At 42.2% G+C, this 13,198-nt stretch overlaps 1 protein-coding gene across 4 annotated transcripts in view; it reads right to left on the reverse strand.

The window, feature by feature from the left end:
- The window catches only part of ASAP1 (ArfGAP with SH3 domain, ankyrin repeat and PH domain 1), a 349,074-nt gene that overhangs the window by 65,859 nt on the left and 270,017 nt on the right, over positions 1-13,198 (reverse strand). For all 4 annotated transcript variants that reach the window (XM_070630982.1, XM_070630980.1, XM_070630981.1 and 1 more), the window contains exon 13: positions 9,350-9,419. In XM_070630982.1, the coding sequence (XP_070487083.1) occupies positions 9,350-9,419 (70 nt within the window). The remainder of the gene's footprint in view (positions 1-9,349; positions 9,420-13,198) is intronic.

Below are 13,198 nucleotides of genomic sequence, written 5' to 3' on the forward strand. Positions count from 1 at the left end.
AGCTGCTGTTCTTGATTTTCAATCTGATTCTAAGTCATCAATGGAGTTTGCAAAGTCAGGAAGAGCCAGCGGAAACTGGCTATAGAGATCTTTCTGTGGGAGCGGGAAGGTGACTACAAGTGATGTACTTGGCAGACTGAGAGGAACCAGAAGAGTGGGTTACAGGACCCAGAAACTTGGGAGACTAAAATAAAGGAGATGGTGAGAATTAGGCTCCAGACTGGCCAAGCTGGGCATGAGGTCGACAAGCCACTTCACAAACTTTACCAAAGTCCTTCCTATTGGGGTTAGATTTCCACATTACAACTTGCCCCTACATCCCCCTAAATTATAACACTGGCAAACAGTGGGGGAGGCCTCAATGGCTCTCCGCCCTGGATGAAGAGGAGAATGACCTGGGAAGCAATCCGGGGGCAGAACCAAAGGTTCTAAGGTGCCCTCAGAGCTAGGAATGGCTGAATTCCTTCAGCCAAGTGCAGCCTCTATCAATCATTTGTAAATTAAGATGGAAATGATAAGGGTTTTCATCTGAAATAAACCAGGGAGTCTATATTGATACTGTTAATATATAATCTTGGGATTCAAACAGTGAAAAGGAAAAGACTCTTTACCGGAACTCAAATATAGTAAAAATCCCTCTTGAATGTATTATTTAGAAGAATAAACAACTTGTAAGACATAACCAGACATTTCTAAACTTATAGTTTATGGAACTTGAGTTTGAGAAGCCCTCTAATAAACGTCACTGTCTTCAGCTCTGCATTTGCAATGTGGCAGAGGCCAACAAAGATATTCCATAAGGATCCCCTGGGTTTTGGAAACAGTGGTGCTTATTTTATATGTCCAAAAAGCATTATCTGCGTGGAACAACTGTTTCTTCTGCTGGAGACCATGACTATGTAAGTGCGGGCCCACTACGACCAGTTTGTTGACCCCATCTTATCAACAGAGTAATTAAGAGTTGTTTTTAACAAACTGAGAGATACCTCTTGTCCAATTCAGGCCACCTGAGACCACCAACCCATCAACTGGGCCTGCGCAAATGCCTGATAGGTGACCCTTTGATGTCAAGAGGCCGAAAACACCACCCTCAGATCATACTAAGCCCACCTCTTATGAACACGTGTCCTATGAAGAACTATGAAGCTCGACTACACTTGCGCAGGTTACCAATTACCTCACCTCTCCTTACCTCCAATGATCTATCTCCACACTTCAGACCACCCTGCCCTTCTTCCCATAAATTGTGCCCCAAGCCCTGGATCAAGGCAACAGATGTGAGATTGTTGCCTGTTGTCTCCTTGCTGGCTGACCTCACAATAAAGCCTTTTCTTCTCTCAAAAGCTGAGGCCATAATAACTGTTTTTTGTTGGTTTTTTTAACACACATCGGGCAGAGAATCTCCACTTTGTGCAGTAACAACTACTAAGATTCAACACCAGTGCCTTTGGATCTGAGGCTGCATTTTCAACTTCATTTATGAAAGTCAACTCTGTTTTTTTGTTAAAAAAAAAAAAGAGGGTGGGAGGGAGTTCCATGTCACAAAGGAAGCAGGGTGAGAAGCTGGCTGATAAGATGAGGGAAAATGGCACCACCTGAAGCTGATGGAAGAGACGTAAAACAGAGAACTATTGTTCAAATGGGAGAGGGAAAATTCAAATAAGGAATTAAAATAATACTAGTTCAGGATGTTATACAATTTTCTATGGTTCTTGCCTAATTGGAACTTCTGTTATACCAACCATAAAGTATTTTTTCAGTTCATCCTTGAATGTTGTCTTTTTTTGGTATCCAGAATATAGACATAGCAATAGCTTTCAAAGAGAGTCTTAGTTTAATCTCCAAATGACTCTTTCTTTTTTTTCTGCTGAGGAAGACTCACCCTGAGCTAATGTCTGTTGCCATTCTTCCTCTTTTTGTATGTGAGCCACCCTGACAGCATGGCCACTGACAGACGAATGGCGTAGGTCCACGCGCGGGAACCAAACTCGGGCCAAACAAGGGGAGCATGCTGAACTTAATCACTAGGCCACTGGGGCTGGCCCTCTAAGTGACTCTTTAAAGAGAATAAGGAAAGTGATACCATTTCTACCCGTACTGGCTTCTCTTGGCTTCCTGAACGCACCTTCTGGTCGCAGGCTTTTGGACTATCCCCTTTGCTCTGTTGGGACTGCTCCTCACTGAGTGTCCCTGCTCCCTGCTCAGAACAGCCTTCCCTGACCACGCTAATGTAACGCCCCCTTTATTTTCTCTCACAGCACCTGCTCACTTCTTCTGTAGCACCTAGCCTCTGTCCACTCCACGCTCCAGGAGGGCGGGGGCCACTAATTCATCACTGCCTCTGGAGTGCCTGGCCCAGTGCCTGCTTAGAAAGGACTCGACAAAACACTTTTAATAAGCAAATTATACCCATTTTACATGGGAGAAAACTGAGGCTCCAAAGACTTAAGTAACTTATCCAAGGTCTTACAGCTTGCTCAGGAGTTTGAGCCCAGGTCTAATCAGCTCCAAAGTCTGTCCTTCTACAATTCATAGTGTTGCTTCTAACCTCTTTGGGAAAAGAAAATATTCTCTTCTTGCAGTGACAATGGGGACAAAGACTTGGACTCGGGCCGAGTCCAGAATAGCCTCAGAAGGCCATAAAGACCAAACACAGAAACAAGGTTATTAAAACACACTGCAAGGAGAGAGCAATCTATTCTGCAGGTCTCCTGTGCCTCCTGAATGGACGTGTATGCACCTGTTAAAGCCCTCTCAGTGGCAGGTTATCTTTAGGGCTCTGGATGCGATGGAAAAACAACAGTTCTTGGGGAAAGTCTGCAGTCCAAAGACCCCAAGGACAGGGAGACACAGAGCAAATTCTTGCTTAGTGAAATGCCCTGAAGGCACCAGAGGTGCTGTTAACCTCTAACAGGCAGAATGAAATTCCCATGAGAGGACAGGTACCCAAATTGGCTTCACAAAGTACCTTGAGGAATACAGAAAAGGCTACACAAAAGAATTCCAATAAACCACAGCTTAACATGGAGGTAGTGATACATGAGGGAAGAAGATATAACAGTAACAGTAATAATAACAGCTGACACTTATTGAGCATTAATTCTGCCCCACATTTGTTCTAATTACTTTTAATCAATGAACTCATTTAATCTGTACACCTACTTATGAATTAGGCACAATTGATAGCTGCATTTTATTTAGATGGGGAAATCATCACTAGGGTTCAGTGTCATTTGGAATTCAAATCCAGGCAGTCTGGCTCCAAGATCCCACCTCAGCTCAATGAGATAATCACACTATTAAGTTCACAAAACACTTAGCCTGGTCCAGGCTCTACAAAGCTTGAAACGCATCACCTCACTTAATTCTCATGACCCTGAAAGACAGGTATTGTTATTATGCGATTTCACAGATGAGGAGCAAAGTTAACTATCCTAACAAAAGTCACACACAATGAGTAGCTGAAAGGGCATTTCACTGCAGGTTGAGTCAGACGGCTGTGCTCGTCATCTCCCACCTTTACAATGATCAGCCCACTAAGAATCATCTAAAGAGGCTCCCCTGGTCCAGTCCAGCTGGATTCCCAACCTTTAAGAGTAAAACACCAAACCTTCTTTGTGGACTTCTGTGGGATACTGAAAGTATTTCTAGTGTTGGCTGAGTGAGAAAAAACTAACTATGAACTTAATGATTGTTACGGTGTTAAACAGGAGAGCATCTTTAGGCATTTGAAAAATTTAAAACTTTAAAAAGTCAGTCTTCAGATTCAAAGATAAATTCACAGATCCCTGTAATATCTTCATGACTCCTCTCCTCCCTTCCTGGAAACCCTGACAGCCTTCTCTACCCTAACATCCTACGTCTGATTCAATTACAAGGTAAGAAGTTTATTTCATTTCAAAGAATTATAATTCATGAAGCTTTCAGAGACCTAACAACAAGTTGGCATAGAAGGAAAGGCTTATAGAGAGTGCACAGGCTTTAGGGTTTGAAAACTGGTCCTGCTGTTTCCAACCTGCATGGCCCTAGGCGTGAGATTTAATCTCTCTGAGTCTGTTTCTTCATCTGTAAAATGCAATTTTGTTCACAAAGCATTCACGGAGCACTAACTATATGTCAGGCAGTCTGCTAGGTATTGGGAAATCAAAGCTAAGACATAGTTTCCACCTCGTAAGAACTTCCAGACTAGTGAAAAACGAAGATGTTGGCACCAATCTCGTAGGGCTGGCTTGAAGACTGAGTGCAGGGCACGCTCTAAGAGCACAATAAATGGTAGTCATCTTTCTTTTTCAACCCATATTTGAACTCTGTGACACTGAGGTTAATATATTCAGGAAGCAAGGGGTCTGGAGAAGCAAAGCTTCTTATACTTTTGAAATTAATTTTTCAGGATTATTATAATAAAGTAGTACTTCAACTATAATTCTTATATTTCCTTTCTTTGATAATTTGTTTTATATTTATTATATACTATAATGCTTGTAGTAAAAAAAAGGACAAGCAAACAATTCAAAGATACAGAAATCTATTTACAATAGTTTAGTGGCTTGATATAAACTTCACTATCCTTATTAAGCTTTGAGGCTGACTAAAACGTGGGCATATATCTATGAGAACTGGTATTTTGAAACAAAAATCATCTTATACTGGGCTTAGAACACAACAGATGGTCCATAAATGGAAGCTGCTCTCAATATTATCACTGTAATAGCAAATTCAGAGATTCTCACTGGATTCCCACACTGCTGTATTACTTTGAATAGTAAATAAAAAAAAAATTATGTCTTTGAACAGGTATGTGAAAAGCAATGAATTTGCAGATGAAATCATTTAGGAACAGGCTGCAAATCTTGCAGGTGTACACAGCAATGTATTTCTTCTTACAATAGTGAGCTGGGGAGATGAATGGCCCCTGGAGCAGATCTTGCATGGGTGGTCAAGCCAAGAGACCAAGCCTCATTAATCTAAAGGGCACACTTGACCCTTTCCTGAGTCACTGTGATAAGAACAACTTGCAAAAGTGACACCGGTTGGGGCCTTTCAAGCAGGAGGCAGGAATTCCCTGGTGTTAAGGGGTCCCAAACAAAGGCTCTCAGTTTTCTGACAACAAAAGCTCCTTTTACCCACTTTTCCAAAGATCATGGAATCCCATATGTCTTCCCAGGAAGCTGCTGTTCTTGATTTTCAATCTGATTCTAAGTCATCAATGGAGTTTGCAAAGTCAGGAAGAGCCAGCGGAAACTGGCTATAGAGATCTTTCTGTGGGAGCAGGAAGGTGACTACCAGTGACGTACCTGGCAGCAAAAAAGCGTGGCCTAAAGCCACAAAAGTGGGGAAAGGACTAACACAAATCAGTGGAGGGAATCCAAAGTTAGTTGGAGGAAGCCATTTTCCCCTGGGCTGCTTTGGGGCTGGAGAGGTAGACCCACGGTTTCCCATGTCTGTGGCAGGAGAGGCTGCCTGTCAACAGATTTCAGTATTGCCAGTGACATCCAATGAAGTAACACTAATAGCCATGACTACTATTCACTGAGTGCCCACACACAGCATGTGATCTCCTCTAATCCTCACTACAAACTTCAGGAGTTACATACTCTTCTCAATGTCACAAAGTAAATGGCAAAGCTGGGATTCAGACTCAACCCGACAGATGCCAAAGTCCATTTTTATAGCCAGTTAACAATGCAGCTGACGTGATATCTGTTGTTGATTAAAGCCTTAAGAAAGCATATCAACAGCTCGCTTGGCCACAACAATGTGTTTGGCAGGAAAGAAAAAGGAAGGGTAGAAGAGAACGCATTCTTTTTATTTTTAGCAAATTGTCCAAGGTCATCTAACTACCAGCAAGCAGTGCCTTTGATCATGTCATCAGCTCCGTGATTTCCATCACACTGCGCTGCCTTCCACTGCAAGTTCTTAAGAAAGGCAAGTGGATGGAACACGATAAGGCCATTACACAGCTTGTCGAATGCTTACTGAGGACTGTCATAGCCAGACGAATCCCAGGGAAGAAGAAGGTAAAGAGAGTTAGGGGACACAGTGCGAATCTTTGACTAAAAACTCCCCCTCGATATAAAGTCAGATGGTCAGAAACGTTCACTGTAGTATATTCAACAGGAAGAATGCTCCCCGGGAGCGGAGGAGAGGGAGTAACATCTCCCCCGTGGGTTTTCTGGTTTTTGTCTCTGCTTACCCACACTACTTACACCTAACTCAGCTAATAAAATCAGTCCATGTCAGACACGAGCCTGGCTCAGGAAAGCTGACTGAAGACCAGGCACAATCACATCCAGGCAACTGCTGCCCACATGTTCCATCTACACCTTACAGAGCTGCAGCAGAAACCTCTCAACAGGCCCGTGAACTGGGAAGGGCGCCATTCTAACTGCTGCAGCTTTACAGTCTACAGACCACCCTGGATGCCTTTGGAGCTGGCCCAGAGACAGGTCGACCTCGGAGCTGCCCAAAAGTACAGGATATCCGAACCAGGAGAGACCACACTGAGGTTTTTATCACAAAGTGCAGGGCTGTCTGCATTGTATTGTTCTTATAAATAAATCACGGCTGGGAGTCACGCCCTGCTTGGGCTGGGCCATCCAAGAATTCCTGCCTGCATGTACAGGCACGTGCCTCTCCCAGACGTGGACTCTCAGACACTCCCGCTTCAGGGCTGTCCTGTGATGGCCCAATCTGGGACCCTATGCTGGGGATGAATTCGGGTTGCAGGTGACGGGGAGTTCAAGTCTTCGGGTGTGTGGGAATGTTGAAGAGAGGAGTCCCGACCTGCACCAAATTCCTAGCCATGCCATTTGCTGGCTGTGTCAATTGGGTAAGGGAACAACTCTGAGCCCTAGCTCCATCGGCTGAAAACTGAAGGTAACATCACCTCTAACTTAGGGTTGTTTTGGGGATTAAACGTTACAAGGCATTACTGTGCTAGTGAATGCCTGGCACATGGCAAGCATTCAAAAAAAGGTAGCCCCAGGCTGCTGCTGCCAGGACTGCCTTTGAAAAGTCCGAGTTAGATGGTGGGAATCTTCACTCTCACAGGAAGAAACACAGCCCTAGAATGGAGACTGTTTATCACCTATAACACAGGAATAACAGAAGCTATAAAACAGGCTGTGGATATGTGCTTAGAACCATGACGCCCTGCCTGTGGTGAATACTCAATAAACGTTATCTGTTCCCTTGAGTGTTTCCAATCGTGGATCCTGTGATCAGAAATCTTTATGACACGGCCCCACAAGTATTTCAGTCACCAGAATAAAGAGCAGAGTGGGTCCCTGCACGGCCAGCGATCACTGACCATTCAGCACTCAGGGAGGCTCCAAGCGTGAAATCCCAGAATTCACCAGTCGTTCTGACTTGGGTAAGTCGCCTAAGCTCTCTCAGTAACAGCATTTATCTGGTAGGTTGTGGCAACAATCACATACAGTAATACAAGTAAAGTACTGTCTCTAACCTGGCCCTTAGTAACTGCTTGCTTAGTATCAACTAACGTTCTCGTTACTGTCAGAAGTTCTTCACAGGACTTCTGTTTCTTAAGGTAACTATGCATGGAATTAAATATGAGCAGGTCATTTTCCACCTGTGCATCTTTGATGCCTAGTCCAGCACATGGCAGAGTGGCAGTGTAATAAAAGATCCTGAATGAACGAATAACTGTTTGACAGCCTCAGCGATAATTACTAAGTGATCTAAGTCTGCCAGCAGAATTTCTGACATCAGATGGGTGGGGTGGCTGGTCACAACAGGCATGATGGTTAAAAAAATCTCAGCTGGGCTGCCTGAGGGAAGCTGAAGACGTCTGAGGAATCAGCCCAAAGGTTCTGCAGGGGGCAAGGGACAGAGGTGATGTAACCGCTCAGGTTCCACAAAGGCCAATGATTTTTAAGATGCATGCAATCATCCAGCAGGAAGGGTTTGGTCACAGATATGTACTGACCACCTTCCGAGTGTCAAGGTCTGTGAAGGGGCTCAAGACAGACGAACAGAACCTGATAAGTGCCCCTGGGGGGCGTGTGGTCTAGTAAGATGATGGGGTCCTCCAGGAAGAGAGGCAGAATGGAAGGGGCACAAGGACTCATGTCAGACAGACCCGTGTTTGAGTTTCCAACTCTGCCAGCTACTAGCCAAGTCATGTGCTTCTTTGTGCCTCAGTTTCTTCACCTGTAATATGAAGGTTATAATACCACATGGGATGTAGGGAGGATTAAGTAAAATAAATTTAACGAAGCATCTGGCATGAAGAAGTGCTTAGTAAGTGCTACTTCCTTTGCTCTTCCATAGAGGGAAATCTAAATGTGGTTGTGAATAATGAAAAACTGCCACTGTAATAAATGTTCATCCCTCATTTCTACTATCCTGTTAGCGATTAACTGCTTATCATAACTCAAAGACATCACCTGGCACAGGATACTGAAATTTACCCATGAGCTTGTTCTCCAAGCTGGGATTACAGGGTTCAACCGCATGCGTCTTTGTAAAGACTCCTGGTATATTCTGCCAATTCCATTCCCGCTTGATACATTTCTCATTATGATCTTTGCATCTTTAAGGATAAAAAATAATTTCTTGCTAGTTTTAAAAGGGAAAAATAGTAATTACTTATTTTACTGTGCACGTTTTTGACAACCACCAAGATTGAACCTTTTTTGACAAGTCTATCAAAATTACAGGACTTTTAGTTAGAAATGAGCGATACAAAATACATAAAAAAATTCTAGATAGACCGTAAATATCAACTGTAACTACATAATGTATGTGTATATTTACTGACAACATTTTGAAGGGAAATAAAATATGTGTGTTAATAACTTAGCTTTATTATTTTCCACTTTCTATAAAATTGCCTTTATTCCTAAAGAAAGAGGAGTCATAACTGAGACATTTTACTATTTCACTGTTTTAACATGACAGTCTTTTTGAGTAATTTAAATAAATAGTAACAATAAAGAAAAAGATTGAACATTTCATTTCCTACATTACTTTTTCAGGCGAAGAACATCCTTTGTCATCTTTATAATTCAGACAACTTTAGTTTTTTCAGAAAAACCACTAAGATTTCCCAAAAGATAAGATTATAAAATAAAAGAATACCTGATTGGTCTGAGGGAGCAAAACCAAAAAGTTCTGGAGGAGCCACCTAAGGAGGCAGCACACCACATGACAAGCTAAGACCAATTTCTTTTGTAAAGGAATATTCTAAACTATCTGACCCAACCCCATAGATGGAACATACTTGGGGGAAATTTCAGTGCAGGTTATTCATCATGTGTTTGCTGTCTAGTCCACGTGGCCAGAAGGCATAAGAGGTGCAGCGTGGTAAATTACCAGACACACTTACTGTGGCGTGGGAGATGGTCAGAATCCCATTCTTGACAGCGCACTTCCTTCTCTGCCACACTTTCCGGAGCCTAAAGAGTGAGTCAAACACAACCTGATATGGTATCTGGTTCACACAATTATACAGTGTTATGCGTAATAATCATTACCAAAAAAAAACCCCCAAACAAAACCAAAACCCAAACCAAAAACTTTTGGTTGCCTTTTATTACCCCAGGTGGAAGGTAATTTAGACTAGTAGGCATCTACAAGGATGTTCATTATAGCACTGTTTTTGATAGTGAAAATGGGAAACAACAAAAATCTAATAGCAGGAGAATAAATGCATTTTATAGTTACATCCATAACACAGACTATTACGTAGGAGTTTAAAAGAATAATGTAACTATGGAATGGCTATCATCAAAAAGACAATGAATAACAAATGTTGGCAAGGACGTGGAGAAAAGGGAACCCTCGTACACTTGGTGGGAATGTAAATTAGTGCAATCACTATGGAAAACAGTATGGAGGTTCCTCAAAAAATTAAAAATAGAACTACTATGTGACCCAGTTAATACCACTTCTGGATATTACCGGAAGAAGACAAAAACACTAATTCAAAGAGATATGTGCACCCCTATGTTTATTGCAGCATTATTTACAATAACCAAGATACGAAAGCAACCTAAGTGTCCATCAGCAGATGAATGGATAAAGAAGGTGTGGTATATATATACCTATATATGGCATATATATATGAATATTACTCAGCCATAAAAAAGAATGAAATCCTCCCATTTGCATCAATATGGATGGATCTAGAGAGTATTATGCTAAGTGAAATAAGCCAGACAGAATACTGTATGATTTCACTTATATATGAAATCTAAAAAAAACAAAACAAAACGAACAAACAAAACAGAAATAGATTCATAGATACAGGGAACAAACTGGTGGTTGCCAGAGCGGAAGGGGGTAGGGGGATGGGTGAAACAGGTGAAGGGAATTAAGAGGTACAAACTTCCAGTCATAAAATAAATAAGTCATGGGGATATAATACACAGCATAGGGAATACAGTCAACATTGTAACAACTTTGTATGACGACAGATGGTTACTAGTCTTACCAGGGGAATCATTTTGTAATGTAAAGAAATGTCGAGTCACTATGTTGTACACCTGAAACTCATACAATATTGTATGTCAACTATACTTCAATTAAAAAAATATAACTATGTATGTCCTGACTTAGGTAGATTCCGAAAACACATTGTTGATTGAAAAAAGCAAGCTGTTTTGAGATGATTCAGGTATCATCTAGTAATGTTAAAAAAAAATTAAAAATTTCTGACATAAAACAGCACTCTAAATTTTCCACGGGTACAGACACATATGTAGAAACATACAGGGGAGGATCTGGAAAGAGGCATACCACACTGACAGAAGGACTCCTCTGGGAAGGGGGCCCAGACTTGTATTAGGGGTGATGTTAAGGAGTTTTAAACCTATCTGTGAATCTTTCACAAGAAGGTTGTATCAATCTATTGCTTCTGTAATTAAAAATTGGATTAAAAAAAATGAAGGGGCAAGCCTGGTGGCATAGTGGGTAAAGTTTGTGTGCTCTGCTTTGGTGGCCCAGGGTTCGCCGGTTTAAGCCATGCTGTGGCAGGCGTCCTACATATAAAATAGAGGAAGATGGGCACAGATGTTAGCTCAGGGCCAATCTTCCTCAGCAAAAAGAGGAGGATTGGCAGCAGATGTCAGCTCAGAGCTAACCTTCCTCAAAAAAACAAAAAAAGTAAGTAATTCAAGATGTCTGCCATGCAAAGAAGAGTGGGGCTGGGGCTGCCTCAGGACACAGAAAAAGTAACTCAGGGTCCAGGGCTCAAGGATGAAGCAACATCACTTTTGGTAATTTGTCCCCCTCTCTTTTAGGATTCTTTCAGAGCCAAAAGGATGCCTCAGAGCCCCGTAAGAGAATCGTTCACGATTCATTTGGGAAAGTGAACTGTGGCCAAATCATTCACAAGTAGCTATGACTGATACACACTTCGAAAATTTTGAATTGACGACGCTGAAGGTTGGACAAAGCCGAACAGAACTAATTTCAACTTGGAGGGGTTTTTTGGTGAAGCTCCAGGTACAGGTGAGAGGCTGCAGGTGGGCAGATGCGCACACGTGCAGGCAGGTCCAAACACACTAGCTGGGACCATTTCCATCAGGTCAATGGCATATGCAGGGAATGGTGATCCTCCAGGCGAGAAGGCTTCGCAGGCCTTTTGTAGCCATGGAAACCAAGAACTTTAGAGGAGACCACCACAGCTTCTCTGAGGCACTTAAAATAGTATCATCTTGTGTTTCCTTTTCCCTCTTATATTAGTCCTGTAAGCAGCCTGCTACAACATGAATTTAAAACCAACTCTCAACACAGATAATATTGTCTTCTTGTATATGGACCTAGTCCTAGAAGCATGGGTTTGTTCCAAAGCACGCTTTACAGAGGGAAAGAAGAATTTGACATCGTGACCAAAGGTAAGTTGAACACACTATGCTCAAAATGCTCGACTCCTCAGGAGGTAATAAACTACTAACTGATAAATCGCCCTCAAATTACAGCTAAATCACCAACCAGGGAATGTCTGATCCGAGGTGATACCTGTTGAATGACGATATATTTGGTTAATGTAACCAATTCTCTACAAGTTTCTGCATTCCATCTTATACTCACAAAAGCCTGTTAAGACAGGTGAGGTATTCCCTGTACACATTAAGCCGAAACCAGTGTCACCCTTCTCTATCAACATTTCAAGTATCAAATAACCAACCTAATCTAGTCAATCTTGGGGAAGCTGTTCTGGCTCAGTCTATTCATTTTATTTATAAAGTTAGGTCTTATTGATTAGTTTTTCCTGACACACGTGTATGAAGGAAACACAAAAGAAAACAAAAAACCACATTCTCTTGAATTGCCAATAAAAGTCAAGGAAAGTAACACAAAAGCATTAATTGCTCTGGTTAATATAGAGATTGCTCATGTGGTGCCTCCAGGTCGCCAGAGGAAGGGGACCAGTATCAAGTCATCCGCTCGCACAGCACCCCATCTCTGCGAATGCTTTCAGAGCTTTTATTCCACAGACTTCTGCTGGGGTCTGGACAGCTCCTGAACAGACTTACTAAGGATTTTTGCCATCTGTTCTGACAGCGCCACACAGAATCACCAGAGCAGGAACTTCCCATTAGAAAGTGGCCTGATACGACTAAACGAGGACCAACTCTGACGCTCGATTACTTGGGCTTCAATCCCAGCGCCATCAGCCAGCAGCCACGTGACGCTGCTCACGCTGCTGGCCTCTTGGAGGTTTATTTTCCTCACCTGTATCATGAAGATAACAATGCCCACCTCCTAGGACTATTTTGAGAAAACATATGTAAAGCAATTGCTCCTTTGCCTCTTAATAAATGCCTTTGGGCTAAAAAGTTTTAAAATTATTTAAAAAATTTTAAATTGTTTTTCACATTGTGTAAGAATCCTCTAAGTAACAAGGAGCACTACAAAACTAAGGTTGGGAATTACTAATGCAAATGATCCTTAGCAGAAAATCACACGACACATCAGCAGTGACTGTTAGCAAATGAGTCTGTCTTCATGCATAAGCATTCCAACTTTTTCCTCCTCCACAGAAAGCAATCACAAGCAATTCTGGGTTATTATTATTCATCTTTGCTTTCTGTGCAATTATCAGAAGGTTGGGTCACCCGATTTCCAACCTCCTTTCCAATTCTAGGATACAACAGCTCTGGCCTTATACCCTCCCAACAGACTGCAGCAAGGTGAGGGTGAGGACGACATCTCGCTCACCTTTTACCTT

Source organism: Equus przewalskii, chromosome 8 (assembly GCF_037783145.1).
Source record: "Equus przewalskii isolate Varuska chromosome 8, EquPr2, whole genome shotgun sequence".
Classification (NCBI taxonomy): domain Eukaryota; kingdom Metazoa; phylum Chordata; class Mammalia; order Perissodactyla; family Equidae; genus Equus; species Equus przewalskii.